Consider the following 27439-nt stretch of genomic DNA (forward strand, 5'->3'; position numbering starts at 1 on the left):
GAGCACAGAATATCTGCCAGCTGTGGTAGCTTTAGGCAAAAAGTGTACTACTTCAGTTCCTCTTCCTGAATTTTGCCCAGGCCTTGGAGACTCTGGGTCATGGAAAGGTTAATCCACAATTGCCTTTGCACCAGCCAGCATTTTTATTTTAAAAGTGTTTCTGCATCAGTAGCTTAATGGACATAAAAATCAACAAGTCTTTATGCATGAGCACTCTTTGGGCTTGATGCTTTTGTTGTACTTCTCAGCATTTTTCCCTTAAACCAAATGCACCATCTGCTTGTTGCTTTGGACATATGTTACACATGTAAACATTTTTGAAAGGAGTAAGTAAATTTCATGGCCTGCTAGTGATTCTTTGTTTTTGGTGTGGCTGCAAAAAATGAAGACCTAATATTACAATTTTTGTTGCTACAAGTTGGAACTACTGTTTGGGCCCTTCATGCATCTGCTGTTGCTGTGTGTATGGAGCACAGTGGGATATATAACACCCAGGTTTCTAAAAGTTAGTCAAATTCATTCTGTTGTCAAGAAGTACATAAAGTTCTTATTGACCAAATTGAACAGACACTGCACAGTTTTAAAGCAAGACTTCTGAACAATATTAAACAACTGAGCTTAGGAAAAACAGATTCCTTACTGGAGAATAAATTCAGTTGCCACTGTAATGGACCTTTCCCATTTAGTTCTGAGTTTTACGATGAGAGTTGGCAAAGTACTACAGGGAATATTCTGTTAATAGCAAATTAACTTGCAAATGGTGCATAGTATAAATGCCCTTATAAAACACTGCTGTCATCTTGGGTGTATTCTTTATGGCTAAACCACAGCAATGGTATTTGCACACTGAAAATTCCTGCACGCTCTATCATAATATCTGTCAGTAACTAAGATTTTTTACAGATTTGAGGGGCTAGGGCAAGATACCAGATGAGGCTTTTATTGTGATGAGACAATACTGCAACAAAGACTGTAAGTCCTTTAGGATTTCTCTTTACCAATGCAGAAGGGACTATAATTACAAACGGTACACTAGTTCTTTGTTTTACTACTTTTCATCATAAATAGAGTAATTTACTCCAAGGTGACTCTTGAAAAAGTGGATTCCAGCAATAAAAAATAATTATTTCAAAATGTGCTTCCTGAATTATGCTGGCCTCTTATGCATTTTTGCTAGAACAAATGATAACAGAGATCTTTTCCTGCATGCTGTGTCTTGGGACACTCATACAGATAGTAAGAGTACTGCTCCTGCTTTCTATAGAACTTCTCTTTTCAAATGCCATGTGTCATGTTCCCTTTAAGGGGACTTTTCAGAGCAGATAATTGTATAAAACCATGGTGCTTTCACTTTGTTAAAGCTAACAGGCCTTATATGCATATCCGAATTAAACTTACAAAGTAGTGGGTTGAGGTGGATTTCAAATATGCACGATTGAATGTCATCACCATTAGCAACTGTACTTTCATTGAAATGTCTTTTTTTCATAAACATAATCTGGGTATTTGAAGAGTGTCTTGTGTTAAATGAGAGTGTGAATTATAAGTGGAGGTGGGTAATGGGAAATCACATTTGTCCACAGCTTGCATCGTGAGCTGCTTTGAGGGAAAGACTGGCTTTCTGAAATTCCATCTTTGTTTTCTCCTGTGGATACCATTCTTCCTTGTACCTCTCCTTTCTCACCCCGGCTTTGCAGCACTGACCATTAAGGCACCAGAAGGAGCACTGCCATGGGCTGCAGGGAAAGGGCTGCCGCAGCCCCTGTAGCAGGAGGACACCACAACCTTGGCAGGGTGGGTCTGTCCCCCTTCTCTGCAAGCAAGAAAGCTGAGAGCAGCTTTCTTGATCCTGGCCTGAGTATTTATGACACAACAACGGGGAGTTTGCTGTGGACAACAGCCACTTCTCCCTTCTTCCAGCACCAAGGAACTCCCTCCACACCTTATTCAGCCAGGGTATCTCTTCCCTGCAGATTCATTGCCTTCAAAGCAAATTCAATGCCTTTGTAGCCCGCATCAGGCAGCTGCCTTGCCTTCAAACTCACACTGCAACAGGAGAAAGGTACAAGACAGGTAAGTTGCTCCTAATGATGTGTGTGCCTCATTAGTGGCCCTGCAAAAACTCTGCCCAGTGTCTAACCCAGTACAGAGCCAACTGAGTTCATCTTCTTGGGCTGTCACTGTGATAGTCACTCAGGATTTGTGTATCCCAGCTGTACATTAAGAATCCCTGGTCAAAAAAGTAGCCAAGAGCCTGGCAAATTTACATCCTACCAATTTAGGAGTTCATATTTTACAGAGGGGGCTGGAATTCTTGTGTGAGATTTGCCTGAAGGCCCAAGGGGAGCATGTTACTTTGAAGCAATTGCACAGGGTAATAATAAAATACACAGCCCACATAGGGAGAGGCTGTGTGTTTTAAAACCAGGTACAAATAAATATTTCAAGTTTACTGCCAATAATAACTAGACCCATGACTTTGTGAAACAACTTACCTGAGGCAGTGTCTTTGTGTATAAACCATTTCGTGTTTATGATGTAGGTACTGATTATAAATTGTCTAGAAACTAGTTCATATAAAATAAACAGAGCATTCAAACTTGAATTAACTATTACAGAAATACTTGGGTGGGGTCCCCGAGAAACTGCATACCAACCTGACAGGGTGATCAAACGTTTAAAAAGGGAGTCAGAGAAGGCTTTTAGTTGGGGGCCACTTTGGGTTGTTATTCAAGGCTAGCACTCAGTAACTGCCTTTGTGTGCATTGCTGTAATCATATTGGACCTGCAGCAGTGCACGTTTGTTGTCTTTATAGAGATGTATTAATGAAACAAGTGCAGTCTGAAATTCAACAGCTGCCCAGAAAGGAGACTGGCTAGCTGGCAGTAAGCAGAGGCATTTTCAGCCTCAAATAAAGACATGGAAAATCTATGCAAGAGGATAAAGATGGAGAACGAAGAATTTGAACAGTTGGAAGTGATATTGTATAGCACTGATCTCCAGGGTCCTGAGGCTCTCAGAGCATCTGACCAAGGTATAAAGGGGAGCATAATGATGGGGATTATGCACCACTGCTTGGATTCCATACCTGTGTATGGATTGAGGGAACTTTTGTCTGCTAGTGGGATGGTCTGTCTGTGCTGCTGAGAGCTCAGCTGCTACCAGTCCCAATTTCAGTGACACAAGCTCTTAGGTGAGTACCATGACCCAGCCATGCACTTGTGTGGGAAGTGCAAACTGGCAGCTTATTTGAGCCAGAAGTGATTTTCTGTTGTTAGTGACTTTGGAGGTGCTGATGAGAAGGTATGGAGCTGATGCCACAGACTGGGCCTTGGGAGACAATTAATTCCTTGCCCTGCTGTCTCAGAACCAGTGGGACATCTCCCACTGGGCAAGGGTGTGACAGCCGCAGAGAAAACCAGAAGTTGCAAACAAACCTTCCCCACTTTAGTAGCAAACTATTTTCTATTTCCAAAACTTGCTTCTGGGAGGAAGGGCTGTTGTATCCTCATGCTGGTGTCGCCTGATTTTCACTTGCACGTTCCGAGTGTTAAGCTCTGAGAAAACCCCTCAACATGGGCACACAATGCCTGTAAGTGAATGCAGCCTGTGCAATCCAATAATTTATTAAACTTTCATCTTGTAAAGCCAGTTACAAATTAAAAAAGACAGAAGAAGGAGTTCTATAATAGAAACGAGCAAAATTACAACAAATAGTAGTGAGAGTTATGTTTCAAGTGGGTTCAAGCTGCCTGCAGCAACCCAAGAGCCAGAACACAGAACTAGTGCAGAGTTAGGACATGGATAATCAAGCCTAGTCTGATACATTAGAGATTGAGCCAGTGTATGCAGTGTATACAAAGTGTTGCTTCTCAGGTGGCCTCTGCATTCCTGTTCTCTCCCATCTGTGACCTGGTCATCTTTTAATTCCTCGTGACAACAAGGGGTGTTTGTGGGCTCCATCAGTGATGCTATTTAAGGCAAAACTCCAGTTGGAGGGATGATGCACAGCAGGGGCCACCCTCTTTGACTGATTGTGTAGCAAGTGCCCGGTGTGCTTGCACATGCTGCAGTGTAGTGGAAATGAGAGAGGAGCAGGGGCTATGTACAGTATTTCTTCTTGTACTGTCACCCTCAAAACCAGTGCTCTGCAACACAGTATTAATAATATTGGCACAATTTAATGATGAATTGGAATGGAATCTGTTGCATACTGACACCTATTTTACTATGCAATTTCTGTTCCATAGCTAACAGGCCTTAGCTGCTGCTACTACAGAAATGGAGACAGCCAATTTTAAATGTGAAAGAAGGCCCACATTACATACAGCTCTGCAGTTTCATGGGCATTTGCATTCTGGGATCCCAAGACTAGACAAGGGTCATGGAAAATCGCTCACCACCAGGTTTCTTGGTTGTTAATGCAACTAATTTATGATGGAACTGATAGTGAATATTGTTTTAAACAATTAAATCAACTTTCTGAAGTCAACAAACTGAAGATGAATGTCTTTCATAGAGAAGAAAAAAATTCTGCTTCTTCAAATTGCAGGCAGCTATAAAAACGTCCAAGAAGCAGTTGTTTTGGCAAAATAGAATTGTTTTCAAGTTCTGCTGAGGACTAAGGACCTAGAGGAGACTGCATGGGGATCTGGGGATTCAGTGATGTGAGCAGTTCTTGTTAAATTTGGGATGGATGCAGGATTTGACTTTTGCTTACTACAGTAAAGAGGAAGTAAAAATCTTGTCTGTAACAATTTATCTAGGCACCTATTTACTCAGCAGGAAACAGTTCACTTAAAACTAAGTTCAGGGAGCCCAGTCACCTAAAAGCCCCCCTAAAGAAAGAAGGATCTTAATGCAAGCAAGCTGTTCACCACAAATCTCCAACCTCCATCTAATACCTGGAGTTTGTGAAGAGCAGCTCTTCTGGAAATGCTACTAAAACCATCTCCCCTCGTGGGCTGTACATGAGAACAGCAGTCATTATTTTTTATGCAAGAGACACTGCTTGAAGTGTGACCTTAGGGCCTGTTTCAGTGGTGCTAGTCCCAGAGGTTCTCTCCCAGACTGGAGTATTTAATAGTTTAACTGAAAGTGCCACTTTTACAGTTGTGTACCTATGAACTTTTATTGGAAGGTAAACAACCACCTTGGGTGTTTTTGTTTCTTTGTTTAATGCTCTCTCGCGTAGGGTTTGATCTCTTTTGACCACTTGACTTCAATTATACAAAGGCTTTTTAAGACCAGATCAGATTGTTAGTATATCCTGAAAAAAAAAAAAAAAAACAAACCAAACCCACAGTGATTTATATTTTAGATTTGTTTGCAAAATAAATAAATATTCTTTCAGCAGACCATGCTGTGATCACATGATCCCAGATGTCTGCATATTCAAAATTCTTAAGGAAGCTTAAGTCTGTCTCCTGTCCCGCAGAAATGATCCTTGTCAATTTTTCTGCCAGTATGACAGGTGACAGTGAAAGCAGCAGAGAGGACACGGAGGAGGAGGATGCTTCTGACTTTGCTTCTTTAAGGTACATTGTTCATCAAACAGGCAAGGGGAAAACAAGTTTTGGGCCATTAGTATTTCACAACAGTTGTAACTGTTTAATGTCTTTGGGCAGAGGTGCAAATCCTATGGTACTGTAGATGTCACTTTAGGTTTTAAATACAGTAGTCAGTTGAATTCTTAAAAAACATCTTTGCTACACTTGTGCTGGCAAGTTGCAGACACCCATGACTAAACTAGTGCCAGTTCATCCGTATCACCTAGTCCAGATGCTTGCATGGCTGTCCACGCTGGTGGCTGATTTGACACTGCAGCGTTTCTTCACGATCATGTTGATGTACGCTTTCATGATCTTTATTATCTCACCCACCTGGGGAGAGAACACAGCACACAGCATAAGCACTCTGAAAACCTCAGTTCGCTGAGGCATACAGGACATTTTGCTGGAAGAGATTCCTGTTTTCCAAAGTCATGACACAATCAATTTTGCGTGTTAATACTAAATGTGAACATGACAGTAAGAAGAGAAAGGCTTGACAAGTTTGTACTCTGATGTAGCAACACTTTAAAATATTTTTAGCTCAAAGAAAAGGAACTCCCATTCTACTAAATAATTTTTTTTAAGTGTGTGAAACTCCCCATTCATCTACTGGAAAGGAATGAAAAAAAAAAAACAAAACAGCCAAACTGAAGAGCCAGAGTTTCCACCCAGAACTGGAAACTCTTGATGCACTGGAATACCAATCAACCTCCTTCACTTTCTAACCAGCCTATTTTTTTTGTTCATCCCTGTATTCAAGAAGAGGTATCATGCCCTTTAGGCTTAAGTTCCCTTCATGTTTTCCCTTGGCTGTGTAGTCCACTAGTCAAGAGTTCTTCTATTCCTTGAAGCTTAACTGAAGTGGCTATGTGCTTTCACGTACCTGGGAGGTTTCAAAGAACATTTCTCTCTCATCCACTGTAATTTTGAAGGTGTTGGGCTGTGGAGCTCCAAAGAAAACAATGTGCTCATACTGGAAAGTTTCTAGTGGTTTAGGATCCCCTCGTTTGTAGACAGACACATTTTCTGTGCTGACTCCAAGCCAGAGATCATTGGGGAATCCACCCTCCTTGCACTGCAGAAAGAGAAATATGACCTTTTGCATAAATGCAGTGGAGGATCACATAATTTTCCATTCAAGAAAAAGCCCTCTGTTTCTAGCTCTTTTAGGACGTTTCAATTCAATACACAAACCAGGGTACTTGCAGAATCTCTGAACTTGCAGCTGGAGGCACTCCTGCTGCAAAGATTCAGATGTGAAACAGCTGTGAGTCAAATACTAGCTGAGTAATAAATAATTGTAATAGGGAACAGCTCTCATCAGATTTTAAAGTGATGGAGCAAGTCAATATTCCACTTCTTATTTTACAGATAATGCAGGCAACCAACTTCCCATGGTGATCCACCTTGGCAGCAGCCAAACTGGCAGAATTGAACTGTGACCTCTGCCCGTAGCAGGCTGACACAGTGCTGAACACACCCCAGTCTGCCCAATTTCTGTTGAACTGCTGCAGACCAGGACTGCACTTTTTGCTGGCAAGAACAGCAGAGCTTTGCTTTACTTTGACTTTTGCTAGCCACCACTTTCTTAAACCACTCTCTCCTCCCCCATTCCACCATTATTCTAACAAAGTGGGAATCCATTGTCTCCCTTCATTTACCAGGATGCCCTGCCTTGCTTGCTCTGTGCTCTCTGTGTCATAACTCTTGGGGACTGTGATACTGCAGGCTTTCTCTGAGATTACTAAGGCAAAATGTATCCACTTCCCTAAATTCCCATCTGTTACACACAGCTTTATCTGTTCTCCAGACTGATACCTCTCCTCAGCTGTGGTTTTAGGAATTTATTATTCACTCACCTCAACATCAAAGAGGGTTGACCCATAACCTGGCCACTCCTTTACAATGGACATGTATTTCACCATGGCCTGATGCTGAGAGAGCCCCTGCAGCTTGGTCCATTTTTGTGCTATGCTTGCCCGAGCAGCTGAAAGCTCTTCTTTTACCCACATCTCCATCATCTGCTCCTCTTCTACCTTCTGCTTCTTTACAGACCCTGTCTTGAAGCTACGCTTCAACGTCCCTTCAAGGAAGCTGGTCCGTCTCCTCTCCAGAGTGTGACTGGTACTGCTGCTGCTCTTTGTTGAGTGCAGTATTTTGGATTTCAGCCTGTTAACTGGGTAGATTCCATCAAGGGTCCAGCTTATTTTGGAATAATCTCCATGAAGGTACTGCAGCCGCAGAGCTGCCAGACGCTGCAGAGTGTCCTCTGGGCCAGGAAAATGACCAGCTATGAGGCTTTCGTGAGCCTACAAACAAAAAGTGTCCCAAACTCATTAGAAAACAATAGTACACTTTATTCACATCTGGGTGCATGCAGAGATTCCTGTCACCTCTGCTGATCCCAGTAGGACAGACATAATTCAGGAGGTCGGAGCAGACATTGGAATAAATATGTCAAAGTCTGCAAGTGGTTCATATGGGGGGGAACACCCCTTTCTGCAAGCATGAACAGGACAGAGATCTTTGAGGGGCTCCTATCCTGTACAGAAAGTCCTACAATGAGAACCTTTTAGGTCTGGAACAGACGGACAAAACGAGAATTGAAGCAATTTGTTTTTGTGCTGTACCAGCTACAGCTCCTGTGTGAAGATTATATTCAACACTAGAGTAATTATATAAATTCAAGATTCTCAACCTCAGTTTCATTACACAAAAGCACGTCCCACATCTTCCTCCTTCACCTGATGTCTCCACCATCTTCTTGCTTCCCTTTGCCTGTTTTTCTGTGAAACCTATTAATGGGGCTTTTTGCACATCCATCTAATGTCTGGGTAACACCTACTCTCCCTACTGTTACTTCTCATTGCCAATTAAAGCTGTGTAGACTGAGAGCCTTGTCAAGAGGGAGTTGATTCATTTCAAGAATGGAACCATCATCTGAGTGATGGCATGCCATGCATTTGACTATCAATGAGTTTCAGTCTTCATGACTGACTGCCATTAACACAGATTCTATGATTTTCTGAGGCAAGGTCAGTGTTCATTGAAGTAATACAGATGGGACAAATCACACAGCTGGTTGCTCCAGTTGGTTTAGTTTTACTTCCCAGCTGCAAGGCTCTTTCATACCAGTGTGACCTCTGATCTTGCCAGTATCATTGTGCTACAGAATACAGTGACTTAAAAAAATTAGACTACTCAGCAGATAAATATTGTCAACTACATTCTCCTTTCCTTTGTCTGCAGTACTCTGCTAGTGCCTCTCTGTTAATCAAAAGAAATTGCCCAAAAGATGGTTCTTAGTTAGTTCTGGTAACACTCCAAGGATAAGCTGTTCTTGTAAGCTGATTTGCAGATAGACAGATAGATAGATAGATGTTCCAGTTTTCTTTACATTTATGTTCTGCAAGCAGCTACTTTTAATGATTCTCACAAATCAGTACCTGAATTTCTCTGCCTTCTAAAGTTAAAGACCAAGTTTAAAAAAAATTATTAGTGTTTCATTTTTTCTAAGCCTTTGCTAGCTTTTCCTGCCTTTGTTCTAATACTCATCTTCCCTAGAAAATTCCATGGTCTATCTGCTTAGAAAATTCCAGACAAAAATCCAACACACTAAATTCTTTTGGTACAAACAGAATTCCCACTTCTAATGAAAGGTAAACCAGTTTTCTGTATCCTCTTGTGTGCTTTTGCCATCCTGGAAACCAAATCATTCTCCCAGAGTTTGCTTACTTGCTCAAACATGAAGGCAAATTCCACACCATCTTTGGGAACATTCTCAATATCCAAGAAGCAATAAAGCTTAAAATACAGTTGCCACTGTCCCTCCTCCTCTTCTTCTTCAGAGCCAGCAAGTCTGTAAAATATACAGAGAATGAGAAAACCCAGTAAGGAGAAGTACCCATGGTCCTGAAATGTTCACAGTGCAAATCACAATCTGAAGGTAATCTGAGATTCTGAAATCCAGTGTTACATCCAACTAGGAATTAAATGTTTCATGAAGCATTCTTTTACCTCTCAAACTTGGCCAAGATGTCAGCCACAATCACCCGACTCTCCACAGCACGGTCAACCTGCTGGTTGTGTTCAAAGAGCGCGAACATATTGCGGCTGTCCTCCATCGCCAGCCCTCGGATCAGCTTCTCAACCACCTGCAAAACCAGACACATCACACAGTGGCATCACTCCCCCTTTCACAATGAAGATCAGTACCTCTTCAGGACACCTATCTTTCATACATCTCCATCACATTTAATGTCCCTTAATTACCATGTTTTCAGATTAAAGAATTCTAACCCTAAAAGATCATGCCCTGCAGTGAAGTCATTACTTGTATTTGATCATCCTTGCTTTTCTTCTCTGAATCTTTTCAATCTTCCCTACCCTTTTGAGGACGGGGCAATTAGAATTCTGCACAAGACATAGGCACATAATGGATTCAGATGTCACAGTGACATTCTCAGTTCCTCTAGTAACAATTCCACTTTCTGCTCTGTTTAGCACTAATGTTTTCACAGACATGACTACTGCAACCTGGAATCCTGCTTCTGACCTGCTAATGATTACTGGTGGAATAACCCTCTCAGAAGGATTCCATTATGAACTGGAATCTCTCCTTGTCCAGAAAACTGTGTTTAGCAAGTTTCAGACAAAGGGCAGAACACCAGAAGCATTTAGATTTTGCAACAGTTTTCAAGTGATACTCTACAACCTGGCCTTGTAGAATAAGCTGAACTTTGCCCAAAGAAATAGCAAAAGAGTTGTGATTAAAACAAATAAAAAATTTGGAAATAAAAGGGAAAATGGTGTCTCTTCAACAGACCCACTCTCCAGACAGATGTGCTCACATCTGGTTAACCCCACTGATGCATTACCTCCCCAGCGCTGGTGTGGGAGTTGATGGTTATTTTGCAGGAGCCACCACCATGGCAATACACTGTCGTGGTCATTTCCTCACGGGTAAGAAGAGCCTGTATTTCCTCCTGGGAGGGCACAAACTCCCTTGTCTTCGTTCTCTTCAGGGAATCACTTATGAACTGTGCATACCTATCTATTTCTGAGTCTGGAAAGAGATCTTTTACCCTAAATAAAAGAGAAGCAAAAGAAAATCCCATTACATAGCGAACAACACGTTACCCTAGAAATGAGACAACTGCAAGTAAAGAGTTTGGTAGAGATGCTGATGTCAAATGCAACCACACAAAAATCAAGCTTATTTCCTAAACAATACAATCTGCTTTTACTAGTAATTTGAAAGTCACTTCAGTGGCATTTCTCGGCAGTGTATGAAATAAGCAGTTCAAAGTTTCAGGAGTTTAGTGACAGCTGAAGACAGTAGGATTGACAATCTCAATTTACAACACTGAGAATAAAAACTGTGAAATCAAATGTAAACTTTTAACTTTTTTTATTTATTCTTAATGGTTTTGGTTGGTTTTTTTTTTTGTTGTTGTTTTTTTAATTTGCTGACTGTGACTGAGCCACTTCTATAGTATGTTTGAGAATTAAGAAGATAGAAAGCAGATGCCTGTACACTGTTCTCCTCCCTCCAAGATCAGCAGGTCTAAATATAACATTATTTTCAACTTCAGTGATAAAAGAATGAAATGGCTCCATGGAGTATCTGCATCTCTTAGACCCAGGCCATGGATATAGCTATTTGGTATATTGACACAAAACTCATATCACTCTTTCCTAGCTTGGAAGGAATCAAATAGATTTTGTTGATCTTGCTAATCATTAGGAAAGGAGCAAAGTTACACAGCTGCATATCAGGCCCAGTGCAGACTGCTTTGTAAAGCTGCATTAGATGCTGAAGATGACTTGGGAAGAAATGTAAATTATTTAGATCATGAAAATGGGAGGTTAAAACAGATTAAAAATATTAATTGCAAGCATTATGTGCTTAGTTAAAGAAATCTTGAAAAATATAAATTGGATTTACAGTCTCTCTCCTACTTCATAGTATGCTTTTTGCCTGTGCCAGCTGCAAGGTAGAACAGATTTCCATGAGTATGAAAGTACAGATCTCACCTTTCCTGCAGCTTGATAATATCTATATGTACATTAGTAAGCAGCTGTAAATCCAATGGAACACAGCCTCATGGTATTCTGTTTGGGTAACTTACTTTTATTCCACATCCTTTTGACACAACAGATGGGTGACAAGGAGGGGAGTCTGAGTACAGAGAAAAGCTGGTGGTGAGAATTGGGCAAAGGTAGGAGGCTGGAACACCACAGGAAGATGTTTGCATAGCAAGAGGTTGAGACAGGTAACTACAACAGGCAGTGGAAGATCAGCAGAGCAAAGGAAACAAGTGCAAACGAAAGAGACGCTCACCTTCGGAGGTGGAACTTGAGGTAGCGCAGGATCCCTCTGCTGGGCAGGAAAGTGCAGCTCATACAGGTCATCAGCTGCCAGTGGTGCAGGTTGCCAGCACTGTTGGGATGTGGCATGTGGTTGGTTTGCTTGATGAGCTGACAGTACACTTCATCTCGGAGGGGCTTTAAATCATGGCAGGTCTGCAGGATGCCTTGGATAATGGGTATGGGGTCAGACACTGTCTCGATTTCCTGAAGGGAGTTAAAGATCTTCACTGCTTCATCCTGTAAGCTGCTGTAACCCTTCTCTTGTTGCACTGGGGAACAATCACAAAGATGACAAGAGGTGAACATCTCCCTCATTTTCTACTGGCCCAGCAGTACTACAGTAAACTCTACTCCTCTGTCATGGAAGAACAGCAACCTGAGCATTAGTGCATATCCTGAACTTTAAATTTATACTTTAAGTTCATCAATGCTTCCTCTCCAAATGTTCAAATGTAGTTTTAATTTGCATTTGCCAACATCTGATTTGCTCACCACTCCCAATCCATTTCTGGATAGACTGCACAGAAAAGCAGAGTAATATTTTTCAGGGAAATGAACATTGAAATCTAGTTCAGGCCTCAGTGTCTGCAACCAAAGTAATGGAATGTGGCCACTGAAGCCTGGCTTGTTTAATTCCAAAATTCTGTGTTGTGTCTGTATTAGCTTTGACCCCTGGGCCAATAGAGAACTTAGGCAAATTGCTGTACCACAAATGCATCTTATACCTATTGTTTAGATTTAAAATGCTTACACCAAAACCTGAGTTTTTTGAGCACCTAAATGTCTGCTTTTTGAACTGCTCAGACATGTGTGATAACATTCAGAGGCAGGCTTGCATCCTCCTGTGCACATCTTGTGCTTCAGGTCCTTCTGAATCTCTTGTACAGCCACTGCTTCCCCTGTGGCCATGTATTAACTGTACAATACAAAGACACAGCTCTAAAAAGTAAGTTCCACAGTGTGTTTGCTCTGTATTTTTCCTGTATTTCAGAATTTCCTTTTCTGTGCTTTTAATCTGCCATGTAATTGGATTGTGACAGACCTAATATCCTTTCAATCTCTCCATGACATTCTTCTGATCCTAAAAATTTCATTTTGAGGCTGAAGAATCCTGCTCTCTATTTAGTCACATAATTGTAGGCAAGTTCTTCTGTACCTTTGATCATCTTTGGGTAGGTTTTTACATCTCCTCTATCTTTGATGAGATGTAGAACGCAAAACTGTCTCCTGTACTCACGATGCAGGTGTATGATACATATACAGCTGCACAGAGACTTTATTTTTCCTTTTCTAAGCTTTCAAAACCTTACATTAGCTGTTTTGTTTCTGTACTCAGAACTGTACCACTAGAGTTGACATTTTCATAAGCTATGTAAATTGATGTTCACTTTCAAAAGCACAGCTAGATCACTACCTATGTGGCAGACTGTTTTTCCCAAATACATTGCTTTAATTGAAATTCATTTCTTAAAGATTCTGTGGCTCAGTCACTCCAAAGAGACATTTTTCTATAGTTCTTCACCAACTTTCAGTTTCAGTATGTCAAACAGTCCGTAATCATCAACAAATCACTTTGGTTTCTGGTGGCCCATTACTCTAGCTCTTTCTTGTTTCTGACACTTTTGAAAAAAGGGTTCATTTCATCTGGTTTTGCAGCAGAAAACTGTAAGAACTGTAAGAAAACTTCCGTAGAAAAACTACCCCACTGCCAGCTGCAAGATGTAATCCTATTGTAGTATTTCCAATGGAGCCACTCACAACCCAGCTGTGGCTAAAGGAAGACAGGCTGCATGTCCCCTGGATGGATGATAAAACCATCTGCTCCCATTTACCCTAAGATTCCATGATCCCATAAGAGGCAGTGAAAATGAACACAGTCCAGAGAAGAAAGGAAGAGAAAGGGCCTGCTCCCTCCCTGAACCCTGTGGGCCACACTGCCCCAAACAGACTTCACCTGCACAGAGAGAGCTCACAGGCCCATTTTGTGGTGCTCAGGCTCCTCAGTGACCCTCAAAACGTGAGTGGATTCTGCCACTTGGGTAAAATACTTACAATTGACACTGACATCTCCATAGGGTAATGGGAGCAGTGGGGAATGCAAGGGGTGCTGGGTGTATCTCAAGATTGGGTTCCTCCTATATGTCTGTTCCACTACTTCAAAGTTTGTGCTGTTTTCCTGGAAAAGAAAGCAAAAAATCATTATCCTCAAATAGACACAGTCCTTTGCAGGGTGCCCTTACATATCTAGGCTCAAGCTCAAACATCTTTAGAGAGACTAAGTGATCAAAGCATAATCTGTATCTAGAAATTACCCTGTACATTATTTCTGAAAATTAAACACAAGAATAGCCATGCTACATCATCCCACAAGTCACCAAGCACAGAATTTTGCCTTCAGGCATGGCGTGCATAATACATGTGGCATGATCCCTCTCTCCTATGTCCTTCAAGCTTTCAACAGGACATGGGTAATGGACTTTCTGACCACAACCATTTCCAGTGTGTAATAATGAGCCTGTTCTCAGCTTGTCTGGTTGTGTTATACGTGTTTACAGAATGAACAACCAAAATGCTCCACGGTGTTCAAAATCTGGGCCTGTCACTACCATACACACTGGATCACATTCTTCTGCATTTTGTCCTAGACTTCTTCCTAATAATGTCCTTGAACCTCGAGCTGAAGTTTTCCACCGTTTTCTACAATCACTCCCAGCTCTTTCTTCCTAAATTAAAAGTATCTAATTGCATCTAGTTTAGAGTTCATCACAAATGCACCTCTTCTGGAATTTGCTTTGGTGTGTCTTCTTAAATGATTCTAGGTCTATTTGCCAAAGTTTCTGGCAAGTTTATTCTCAAAAATTTCTCCTGTGGTACAATTTCTGCTATTTTTAAGGATATTATCTTTCCACCCTTTACTCTGATATTTAACCATGCAAGCCTAAGGTATGAAGAGAACTTCAGGGTATATCAAAGTCAGATGGCTAGTAGGAATGGAATTTTTTGTATTTGTGTCTGAGGGATGCTTAGGAGCGAAAAGGATGGAGTAGAGATTTGCAAATACTCGATGGTGTAATCCTGCATGCAATTTTTAATTGCACAGAGTCGTAGTCTAGACTTATGGAGACCAGCTAGCAAAATAAAATTCATGTAATGTTTTTTGGTTTTTTTTTTGTTGCACAGTTGTGTGAATTTATTTTTTTACCCTTTTTCATTCTCCCCTTAAGACAGTAACCTCATTTTTTGCCACATTCTCAGCAATGACTGTGTTAGGCCAGTAGTGGTCTGGCTGCTCCCAAGTCACGTGGGGAGTAGCAGGATGCCACCTACCCTGATGTCACGGATGAGCTGCTGTGTGGGTGTTTCTATGGGCACTTTGCTGTCAATGACCCCCTGGATGGCAGAGGCCCAGCGCATGGCTTCGTTCAGCAGCTTGGTGTACAGCCTGTACGAGTGCTTCCGCCCGTGCACGATGATGTTCCAGTAGCCTGCCAGAAACAAAGGTGGGAACAAAGCTGCAAGGTGAAACTGGCTGCCCTATTATGGAGCTGACTAGAGATTAGCAAATGTCACATTCACCTACAAGAAGGACCAGAAGGAGAATCTGGGGAACCACAGGTCCGTCAGGTCAGCCTTGATACCAGGGAAGGCTACGGAGCAGATCAGCTCTCAAGGAGAGCAATGGAGCTGGGCAAGGGGCTGGAGCACAAGTTCTGCAGCTGAGGGAGCTGAGGGTGTTCAGCTTGGAGAAAATAAGGCTCAAGGGGGACCTTATTACTATCTACAACTACCTGAAAGGAGGATGTAACCAGCTGGGGGTCTGTGCCTTCTGGCAGGTAGCAAGCAACAGGACAAGAGGAAAGGACTGCCAACAGACTGTCCAAGGAATTGGTTGAATCACCACCCTGGAGGCATTAAAAAATGTGCAGATGTGGCACCTAGGGACATGGCTTAGTGGTGGACTTGACAATGTTAGGCTAGTGGTTGGACTTGATTATTAAGAGATCGTTGATTCTCTTTTTGCCTGTAGCTTGTGGCTGATGTAAAACCCCTGCTGCTTTCATAGCAATATACAGTGTGTCTGGTTAAAATCCTCTAGGATAGACATTAACAGCCCCATTGCCAAAACAGATTTATCAATAGGCAAGTCCCAGTCCAGATTTTGGTACAAAGACAGCTTTCCAAGATGGAAGTATCTTGCAGTGTAATCTGACTACCTGCCTGCCAACCAGGCAGCTCACTTTCACAGACAGCATTTGGACTACACCATCCTGTTAATCACTTGGAAAATGACCACTCTACACACAGCACCTAGTCAGATTGCCAAATCAACTCTTAGAACTTTCAAAAATATGTTTGACAACCTGAGAGAATGTGTCAAGGTGATAGCAATTCTATCTGCTAAAGGCAGCTCTAGACATCTGTTGATACCAAAAATGTGGACACTTTGTTGTGAATGAGCAGAATAAATTTCCTCTCATCTCCCTTTACTAAATACTTCCAGCTTCCAGCCCTTTTATCCCATGTATCCCAAACAACTCCAGTATTCAAATGTCCAGTATTTCAAGTATTTTTCTAAGGTTCACAACCCTTGTATGAGGGATTCACCCTTTATCACATAACCTGGGTTCCCCTCCAACTCCTAAGGCAAGCAATGGAGGATCATGCCAGATCCTGCCCTCCCAGAACTCTGTCATATTGCACAGAAAGCAAACACAGGCCTTTGCTATGTTTTGTTTCTATTAAATTGAGTACCATAACACATGTACTTTACATCCCTTACAGTGTATGGGATGGCTTCTATTTAACAGGTTAACACTGACCCCATAGACAAACGCAGGTCATGCTACAAAGTGACAGTTCTGGAGATGTAATAATAATTACTGTCAACTACAGGAACTCACACCATTACCTTGCCTGGGGAACACTGAGATCAGCAGTGGCTCTACTCAGTGAGAAACATCAGCACTGTGTACCTGTGTCAGGTGTGAGGCACTTTGCACACTTTGCAAAGTGTCTGTGGGCAGAGACGTTCGCTGCTACACACAAAGCCTCAGTGACATCCAGACTGCCTTCTCAACATGCCACACCCCTACAGCCCTGCACCATCCCCTCTTCAGGTGCTGCACACCTGGAGCCTGCCCTTTACCACCTTCTCCCTCTCACCTGTGTCTTTGAAGACCCTCTCATCGGGCTGCACCACAGAGCAGAGGCTGTTGAGCACAAGCGTCCCCAGCTTGGCTGCCGTGCGCTCAGAGGACTTGTAGTAGTCGAGGGCAGTGTTGGTCAGGACAAACCAGCGCTTCTTCATCTTCAGGGAGGACATCTTGTTGCTGCTCTGAACCTCCTTATGAAGCCAGCCTGGCACGGAAACACAAACATATCATTACATGCATCTCTTGCTCCCATGGTCAGGACAAATAATTTCACTGTCATTTTAGATTTGTTGAAAATAAAGAAAAAAAGGTTAAGAAAAACTTCAATAGAAAAAAATTACAGCCTGCATTGCTAAAGCTGTCAAAAAGATAGTTTTCTACTCAGAGGTGTAAAAAGCAATGTCCACCCACAAGGCAAAATGTTCAAAAACAGTGGGACTGAACCAAGAGGCTCAGAAAAAAACAAAAATATATAGATCTTACTGAACATAGGCTTTTATATGTCTACTCTGTCTACAGTGTCTACTCTGCTGTTACAGAGACATCTTATGAAGAGCAGAGCATACTCCCCAAAGGATTATTTCTTTTTCCTCTTTGACTAATGAACAATACCAGATAAAAGGAACTGTTGACTTGCAATTAAGTATTTTGAAGTTAAGGTACTCAAACTGTTGTCTTATAGTCTCCTTTGTATCATTCAATCTCCTTGAAATTTTCAAGACTACGCTGGAAGGCTTTTGCCACATTTTGGTGACCCTTTTATTCCTGTCCTTCTGCCTTGTCACGACCACTCCATGACCTTTATTTCTTCATAGACATTTCTGGAAGATGCAAGGCAATTTGTTCATCCACTTCCTTTTCCACAGACTGGATCAGGAGTGTCTTCATACATATAAGACCATGTGATGAGCTCAAAGTAGAGAGGAAATTTAAAAATATTTAAAACAAATGGGTGAATATTTTGCAATATATGTGTGATCCCTACTCATGCTCCGCCATCTTCAAGTAAGCTCTGACTAAGGATGTAATTCAAAGCTTTTGCTCAATCCCAGAGAATTTCTCTCATCTCACTTTGTCTACCATAACCAGGTTAGTTAGTTTAACTGAGGACAGCAGCAATCCCACAAAGATCTCTCTCCCTCCCTCCCTCCCTCTCTACATGACAGGTGTCACAAGGAACTGAGCTGCCAACAAAAGCCACAGTGTCATGTTTTAGTCCATCTAAGCCAGCTGCTCCTCATCAGCAGCCATGCTTCTTCCTACTCCCTGGTGGCATTTGCCAGACATGTTTAAATAGGCTAGAACTATCATCAGAAAATGAAACATATGAAGCCTTTTTTTTTCCCCCACCTGGCAGGGAATTAGATAAGAGCCAAGGCTAGCACACACGTGATGTGGCAAGCAGCAGGCAGGCAGGTAGAGGGGGGGCAGAGAATGACAGTTTTTGGGGAGCAGCTAAACCCTAGACTGAGTTAGCAACAATCAAGTCTCCCTGTCAGATTATAAGCAGAAGATGAGTTTCACATGTAATGGCATGTATTTCCTTTCACCTCTCACAAGGAACTCCTGGCCATCCACCTTGGATTCGCCTTTGGGTTTCTGCAGCAGGGAGATCCAGTGATGCATTTCCTCAGGAGTGTCGCTGTTGCAGTGAATCACGCGATTGGCCGTGATGATCACAAAAGAATTCGGTCTGCCACAAAACAAAAGCATTAAAATTAGTCATAACCACACAAATAACTCACAGCACACCCAGAGTCATGCTTTTTACCTTCCCATAGACAGAAAAACTTTCTGAATATAAACTACAAAGGAGTGCAGAAATACTTAAGATCATCTCTTCTTCAGTGGCTCTGTCAACTGATGAATGCAGAGACCAGCTAAATGAAATTAAATATCTTTCAAATGCTACTTCCAAAGACTAGAAAATATTAATTAATTAATAAGCAGCTGTTAAATGTCCTTGGCTCATTAGCAAAGGACTTTGACTGACTGGAGTGAACCAGTGTTTGTACCACTGGGCTGAGCTGGTACAGCCATTCTCCTTGTACTTATTAAAATCAGTGATGCAACAGCAAACACTGGTCTCAGTAGGATCAGCTGCAACATGTTTGAGATTGGTTTTACAAAGGATGAGCTGATCCTGACAAAACAGAGGAAAAATTGTTGTGTTGCTCCTGGATGACTTTGTCCTTCCCCTGCAACTGTATCTTACCAAAAGAATATTCACAATTCTGTACAGAATTGATGCTTTACAGGAAAACTGAAAAATAGAAGTATGACCAGTTCTAGGAGGATAGACTCATAAATCTTTGAAATCAAAAACAAATTTTCACTGTTAAGCTTACTATTTGTTCCTAGTTTTCACTGGTTCACAGATTAATTATGAGGAGTACAGGCTGAGAACTGCCTAAAATGTTTCCATCAATGAAATCTTAGTTCATTTTTGAAGTGCATTTTCTAAACTACTAAAAACAAAGTCCTAGCAACCTGTGTCAGAGCCCAGAGCTCTGTCCCCAGACTACAGAGATAAATAACTTAATAGCTAACATTTTACTTCAGCACTGTGGTGAGTATCTTTGCCCTGGCTGAACCTGTTAATATGTGGGAAATAATTAAATGTTAACATAAAGGGATATGAAACATCCCATCATCTCTTCTCTGAAACTAACTAAAGGTCTGTGCTCTGCATTGCAAAGATATCAAGACTAATACAATTTCTAAATTCATCCATTATTCTTCCACAACGCTGTTTCTTTCCCCTGAATCTACAAAATTAACTCAAAAATACTCTGTTGAAAAAATGGAAGCGTTGATTTTGCTGGACATATCTGTTCAATGTTAGTGGTAGATAAAACTATAATTTTCTGACATTGAGATTATACTGTTTTCACTTTTAGGAGCTGAAGGAGAAACTTTGACTTGAAGACAATACATATATGGACTTCATGCCTGTGAAGTGACATTGGTTGAAACAAGCTACAGATTTCAGCTATGTTTATTTGTCTAGAGAAAGAGATGTATGAGTTTCAACAAATACAAACCCCAAAGGAAACCTGGACCTACCCACAAAAATATTGTAGGGAGTTTCTGATTTAAGAGATGGTCAGATTGTTGTACCTACCTATCAGGATTGTCTGAGGCACAGACAGAGTCAATAAGCCCAACATCCAGGGTTCCCTGTAGAGTGAAGAATACATATATTGCCTTTTAGATTACAGGTGTTCTCCTCTGTGAATAGGACTGGAATTGAAACCATTCATCTGAATTCCAACAGGTTGAGTAGAAATGAACGCACCAGAAAGGTACAAGTGAGTCATCTTTGCTCCTTAAACAGCACAAGACATGCAAGGGGCTCCACAGGACTGGAGCAAAAACATTTACAAGTTTCCAGAGGGTATTATGAAGGTCTGAAATAACCTTAGCTTTTATCTCTGTACTGGCAAAATTACATAAATACACCGTTTTTCGCAACTGCTATCTTCTGTCTGGATAACTGTGACCCAGACTAGTTGCATCCAAAGACATTTTATGTGTGAGGCAGCCTCCCTCTTCTCCTCCAACTGAAAAGAGCTATCTGTCATCAAGCTGAGCAACCCATAACAAGCACCATGTTCTCCACTGCTTACCCTCTTTGCTACCAGCTTTGCTGTTTCTTTATAATTACCAATGTCCAGTTTCTTACACTGCTTAAGAAGTACAGCACTGCACGTGCTGGAAAAACACACACAAATAGTTAAACACAGAGGGCTCCAAGCATGCCCACAGGCTGGTTGCACAGTAACTCACCACAGCATTCTTTGGATTGGCCTGCTCATCCTGCATTTCCCTCAGCTGCTGTGCTGTAGCGCTGTGCACTCGGCTCAGAACATTAAACCAACCACTGCCAACCAAAACAGAATCACAGTTAAACTTTCAGTAGTGAAACTGGCTCGAGAACACAAATTAAGGAACCTGGAAAGATTTCAGTGGGAAAATTTCTTCATTCACAATTTCCTGAATGCTATGTCAAAATATCTTTTGGGCTGATCATACCAGATTCCAATGTCTTCCTTCCTCCTTATTTATCCATGAAAATTCTGTGCACGTTCTTCAACCCACTAACAGCTGCTCCTGCAAAATCCAGTTTTCCACTTGTTATTCAAGGAACTCTTAAGTAGGCAGTGGCTTTACAGGGAGCCCATGTCAGCAGACTGAGAAGAGCATACAGCACTTGTAAAAACAGGGTTAGCTGGGAATCTTCCTGCCCTAGAGTCCTAGAGACGCCCGGGAGCCTCCTTGATTAGTCTCTCTCTGAACTGCTAATAAACTTGAAAGTCATATGGCTGGCAATTAATCATGGGTTTGTTTATAAGTGAATTGGAAGTGAAGTTTTTTGTCTGTGAAAGGGCTTCTCTTACAGACATATCTGGAGGCTAATCACTGCTGCAGAAAAAGCAGATTCTTATCTGCAGCTTCCAGTGAGATCAGCAAACATCCATACTTCACGGAGGATTCTCAGACTGGATACTCTAGGACATCTGCTAATCTGCCCTTTGCTACGGTGAGTGCTGGTGCTTTCTTCTCCCTCAGAAGAGAGACTGATAGGGCATAGGCAGAGGCCACATTTGGTTTACACTCATCCTAACAATTCTGCAGTGTTATCTTAGGGCATGCCTACTGCAGCTGTGGTTCTAGGGTAAGTTACTGTTCCTTCCACCACTGCTCCGTACATTTGCCCCTTCTTGTCCATGCGGCTGTTCTTCAGTCTATTTCTGTTAAATTGCACCCAAACACCTTGCCCCTTTCTTACACCAAAATAATAATAAACCCTAAATAACTTCGCAGAACCAGTAGATCAGAGAAACAGTTACACTGTCAGGGCTGAGAGAGCAAAAGCCTTCGTAGAAGTGGGAAGACATGAGTGGTTGGGGACAGTAACCTCCTAACTTGGCTTTGCATAGCCAGGACAGGTTGTCCAACCTGCCCTTAAAAAACTGATTCCCACTGTCTGGCCAGGATGCCAAGAAGGAAGGACATGAGTCACTTGTTTACTTTGCACTTGGAAGATTTTATCAGATGACACTACAGACTCTGATAAGCTGCAGCCTTTTTCTGTCTCCTGGATAAAACCCAGCTGCTCTCGCAATCATTTACAGACAACATGAATAGACTTTTTGTTTGATTCAAGATTCCATTAAATAAATAAATCAGCTATTAGATGCTCCAGTTTATATTAAGGTTTGTGTGTCTGCTGAAGTAACCCTTGAATTCCACATGCTCACAGCCACATGAGAAGCTGGCAGTCCTGTGACTGCCAGACTGAACCACAACCTTGGTAGCTGTAACATCAAGTCCCCAAAGTAGGTGTGATGCATCCCAGGAATCACGAAATGACACTCTGGAACAAATCCCCCATTTTCTCCAGTAAAAGAGAATTGATTATGTTTCTAAAACTCTCCCATGAGTAGCTGGGTCAGGCCTGCACTGAATGAACAAACCTAACAAAACTCCCTGCTGTACCTGGCATCTTCTGGTGACTCTGCAACAATGTGGTAAACTCGGTCTTCTGTCACAATGTCCAAGGCATTCTCCTTTTCATGAATATCCACAATCTCTCTGGAACACAAGAAAGCACAAGAGCCAAAGCTAAAAACCTTTCACAGGCCTGAATTCCATCTGGTTGATTCTTTCACATCATACCCTTCACCACACAGAAGGGAAAGCACTTGGTTCAGATGGCTTGTAATTCCGACAGAAATACAAAATTCCGCCAATACACATCAAGATGTTTAAAAAGATCTGTACAGTTAAAAACCAAAGCTTAAGGCATTATACAGATTTTCAAGACACCAACAGACTAAATGGAAGAAGAGATAACAGGGAGGCTGATATAGAGATCTCTTTACAAAGTGGGTGTGCCATTCTTTTTGGCACTTTACAGGCCTGCATAATGCTAATAGGTGACCAGTCTGTCCTTTCTTACAGCAGGAGCTGAGGAATTGACTATGGCAGCAGAAAGAGCATTCAGGACTCAGGAAAAGGCACAGTACATGCTGCCAAATTCAAACCCCGCTGTGAGCTTCATAATACCTCTGTGAAATGCCTGGAGAAGCCAGAAAACAGATGGAGTCTGGGTAGGAGAGAATGCATGGGGTATGTACTTAATTAGCCCCTCCTGGTCTGGCTCCATCCATGGCTTGGAAAGAGCTGCTGCTGGATTATGAAAGGCAAGACTGGGAAAAGAACTATCAAGTAATCACAGACTCCCTCCAGAGTAAAACTAGATGCTTTAATTGCCTTTTCCCTCCTTTGTTTCTGTTTCTCCAAGTAGCATGGGAGATACACAGGCCAATGAACAGCAGCACTGGACCCTTCATTACTGATTTAGAGAGTGAATACTGGGCATCAAAGGGATTTCTTTCTGCACTCACTTTGCCCTTCTGATATCAATAGTCCCCTTCAGCTTCTCCTCGCTATCATTCTCAAAGTACATCAGCTTGGACTCCCGAAGCACAAACCAGCGGCGTTTCCAGTTGCGGCGCGACAGGGTTGACATTCCTCCTCCTTTTTTGTAGAGCCAGCCTGACTTGAGGGCCTCCTGCTTGGTGCGGAACCACATGAAGGCCTCGTTCTTCAGGACACACCAGCGCCGCCGCCACGGGTTCATGAGACCTCCTGCAAAAGAGAGGCAGCAAATCTTCAGCAGACACACAACAGGGGCCATGCTTCCACTCTGAGCCTGCCCCAGGCAGGAATAGGGGCCACTTCAGTTCCTACATCAAAAAAAGGAACTGAAGAAGAGAAACAAAGTTGTGCCTAATTACAAACATAGAAAAAACAGAACAAAACTAGTGAAACAAAAGCAAAATACATGCACTACTCAAGTGTTTTTGTTCTGAGTTCAGTTTCATAGCTGAGAATTAATCATTTAAGCCCATACCAAGTAGGCACAAAGAAGTCTCAGCGGCAAAGACATCTCTGTCATCCAGCTCTCTCTCTATTTGCTTTTTTAAATAGAAGAAGAAGGAAAAAAAAAAGAAGAATAAACTGAGAACTAAGAGCAAATAAAGATGATGATTCTGGACAAACAGAAGAAGAAAGCAGGTTTCCTGGATCCCATCTATCCATGGTTTTGGCAAAATCCACTTACCTTTCATGTAGAGGTAACTATGAAAATAGGGCGGACCCGAACCATTGAAGATAGTGATTCGTCCATTACAAAACTCTTCATCTGTATCAATGTAAACATCCACTTCTTCCTCACTCTCCAGAAACTAAAGAAAAAAGAAGAGATACAGGCTACTTGGGTTCTCCTGGTGGCAGGAGGACTGGAGCAGTAATAGGGTTAGAGAAGTCACATGATGAGAAGGTGCAAAACTACACACAGTCCCTTTGTAAAAAAAGCGCTACCGTAAAAGTAGAGGCTTGACAGCTTATCCATTAACGCCTAAAGCAAGAGCATGGAATTTTCATACCTGAAAGGAGAGCAGTGGACAGGCCTAGAAAGCTCCAGTTCCCTGCAGTAACAAAACTCCCTGTTTCAAGGCACCACCCACCTTGCAGAATCTAATTTGATGGGATTAAGAGAGAATTTTTCATTTTGGAGAAGTTTTCTGATTTTTCTGGCCACAATGCCAGACAAGATGGAAGAGTGATGTAACCCCAGCAAGGAAATTACTTGCTTTGGGTTAAGAAAAAAAAGCATAGTCCAGGATAATTGAACCCTAAAAACATCAATCTGAATTACTAAAATAATATTATTGAATTTACTCATCTCTGTTCTCCAACTAGATAAAGGCCCTCAGCCATAAGAAAGTATTTCACACACAAAATCATTTCCTTTACCTTAAATACATTTCCTTTGATTTGTTTTGTTAATACTAATGAAGGCAGTTCCTTAGACCTTTTCCTCCCTCAAACGCATGCTGCTTCTTTTGAATTCCCTTCCGTCTTCTCTCTGTAACCCTTCTGTCTCATCCCTGGTCCACTCATTCATTCCCTCCCTTGGCATTAAGTTTCAAAAACCAGGTAGTCTTCAAACAGTAGCTACTGATAGCATCTTGACTCACCAGTGGTTATCACTTTCTGTAGCTCACACTATGACAAAATATCAACTGTTTTTTTCATTAGTCTTACTCACCAATGAGCCCAGTAAAACCCTCCACTTCTATTTGCCTTTTAATGGTAGAAACTAGCCTAAACTGTGACAGAATGATTCATGATTTGAAGAATACCTGACAGTGATCTGTGAGTACCTGCCCACAGAGAAGGTACCTTTACTCAAGCAGGTCACATAAAAAGTTCGGATGGCTGGCAGCTGACATTAGGGAAATGCAAACAAGAAAACCATGCAACTTTTTTAAGAAAGGTCACGATCTGTCATTGAGAAAACATACTGAAGGAAGTAAATCTGAGTTCCTTAAAAAAAAGATATTTTGTAGTTCAAGTGTCTCTTCTCAGGGATATCATTTATTAGAAGTATTTTTGCAGCTGTCATTGGCTTCACACCTGAACTCCTCACTATCTTATGTGGGCCTTGACATCCTGGTCCTGTAAGGGGATTTATCACTGCATTATTAAGCAGCTGGCCTGAGAGCACTCAGGAGGTCCAGAGCCAGTGTGGGATCTCAGCTGAGGTGCTGAAGTGCAAGGCCAATAGCCCAGCTCTACCACCCTGTCATTGTCCCTGCAGCAGGAATGAAAAGGTTCAGTGATCCTGGCAGTGTGCACTGGGACCCAGCCCAATCAGCACAGTAATTTCTTCCAGCTTTAGAATAGCTTAACTTGTATACAGCAGCTGAAAATAAACCCTTGACTCTGAACAGACTTAGAACAAGAGAAGTTTTAGTGATGGAGACAAATCAGCCTTCCCCATCTCCTTTTGTCATTGCGCACTGGAATGTGCAATGTCCTTTCTGTGAAATCTCTCTGAAGAAGAAAATACACCAACAAAATACCAGTTGTTTGCTTTCCTTTCTCCTAAAGGGTGTTACAATAATATATGGCAATGGAAACAATCTAAAATAGGTACTCATGTACTAGCTTGTGTGCCAGCAGACACCAGACAATCACAAGCCCTCTGGCCTTCAGCCTATCTATGACTCTTCCCTATTTTTCAAGCTGATTGTTGATATGAGAGTTACATATCAGTAATTATACCCAGAGAGAGCAGGTGTACAGTAAGAAGACACAGGTATTATAAACATCAACAAAGTCACACTAATGTCCAGAAGGGTGAAGGGAGAGATTCTCACCGAGTCCAAGCTGCCACGGTTGGAGTCCAGGCTGGTACCATGGGAGTGTCTCAGACCCTCCTCATCATTCAGAGGCTCAGCTGAGGCGTTACCTGCATCTCCATAGCCATCAAACTCCTCATGGTCATAGTCAGACTCCACATCAGGGGGGGAGGTGTAAATCGGCTCTCCTGCCTCTCCACTGTTACTCCTCTGTGTATCAGAGACACTGCTGTAAACACTTTCTGCTGGGTCAGACAGGGCTCTCTGCTCCTTGGGGCTACTGGTTCTTTTCACAGGCAGCCCTGGAGCAGGGGCAACCTCTCCCACTTCCCTCTGGAGCAGCAAAAGGCTTGTGTTTGCAACTTCCTTTGAGTAGTTACCACTATTTCTTGTGCCATGCTGATTTGAGACCACCAAACTGGAAGCTGGGCGTCCTTCATCATCGGCATGAAAACCTTCATCCACCTCTTCTTCAGCCAGTGGTGCCACCAGGCTGCAGTCAATGTTGAGTGTCCCCTCACTAGAAAGTGAGCGCTCCAAGTTCTGCACACTTTCATCCAGATTGCCAAAATCCAGCAGCTCCAAGAATTCCTGGGCAACCCTTGATGCCTCTTTTTCCAACCTCTGTATCTCTTCTTCTCGCTGCCGACAGATTTCATTCCTGGTGTCTTCAGAGATGACAGACATGTGATCCTCTTTCTGCTGCTGCAACTTTTCAATCTCCTTCTCCAGTCTTAAGATCTCCTCCATCTGACGTCTCTCTTCTTCTTGCAGGGGAATATCCACCTCCTCAGTGTTTACTGTTTCCACCTTAAAATAATTTAGAACAGTGTTAAAGCACTTTCTTCAACCTGTCTATGTTCCTTGCTTGGACCTTTCATTCTTCCTGTCTCCTGTGCTCGCCTTATACTTACCACCTGCAGAAAGATGACTCCAAGCATCCTGCAATCATTCATGGTGTAAAAGCTAAAGGTAGAACTACTGGATCTTCAGGTACCTCCTTTTTCCCAGCAATCTACCTCCATTATGAATCATACAAAAAAGCTCACTGGGTTCAGTGAATTTTTAGAAAAGCCTCTCTATCTGTTGGTCACTGTACACTGCAATTCGAATAAAAGCAGTCTCAAAGTCTGTTCTCTCTTT

General features: G+C 42.1%; 1 protein-coding gene across 1 annotated transcript in view; it reads right to left on the reverse strand.

The window, feature by feature from the left end:
• Nucleotides 1-3594: 3594 nt before the first annotated feature.
• Nucleotides 3595-27439, reverse strand: part of LOC132075361 (unconventional myosin-X-like) — an 89397-nt gene continuing 65552 nt past the window's right edge. Inside the window, exons 25-41 of the mRNA XM_059475725.1 lie at nucleotides 26315-27106; nucleotides 24211-24334; nucleotides 23492-23735; nucleotides 22581-22676; nucleotides 20868-20961; nucleotides 20203-20258; nucleotides 18629-18771; nucleotides 17089-17283; nucleotides 15253-15410; nucleotides 13978-14101; nucleotides 11897-12194; nucleotides 10431-10638; nucleotides 9571-9707; nucleotides 9289-9412; nucleotides 7413-7862; nucleotides 6437-6628; nucleotides 3595-5883 (exon numbers count right to left, since the gene is read on the reverse strand). Of these exons, the coding sequence (XP_059331708.1) occupies nucleotides 5770-5883; nucleotides 6437-6628; nucleotides 7413-7862; nucleotides 9289-9412; nucleotides 9571-9707; nucleotides 10431-10638; nucleotides 11897-12194; nucleotides 13978-14101; nucleotides 15253-15410; nucleotides 17089-17283; nucleotides 18629-18771; nucleotides 20203-20258; nucleotides 20868-20961; nucleotides 22581-22676; nucleotides 23492-23735; nucleotides 24211-24334; nucleotides 26315-27106 (3549 nt within the window). The 3' untranslated portion in view covers nucleotides 3595-5769. The remainder of the gene's footprint in view (nucleotides 5884-6436; nucleotides 6629-7412; nucleotides 7863-9288; nucleotides 9413-9570; nucleotides 9708-10430; nucleotides 10639-11896; nucleotides 12195-13977; nucleotides 14102-15252; nucleotides 15411-17088; nucleotides 17284-18628; nucleotides 18772-20202; nucleotides 20259-20867; nucleotides 20962-22580; nucleotides 22677-23491; nucleotides 23736-24210; nucleotides 24335-26314; nucleotides 27107-27439) is intronic.

This window comes from Ammospiza nelsoni, chromosome 7 (genome assembly GCF_027579445.1).
Source record: "Ammospiza nelsoni isolate bAmmNel1 chromosome 7, bAmmNel1.pri, whole genome shotgun sequence".
NCBI classification, from domain to species: Eukaryota; Metazoa; Chordata; class Aves; order Passeriformes; family Passerellidae; genus Ammospiza; species Ammospiza nelsoni.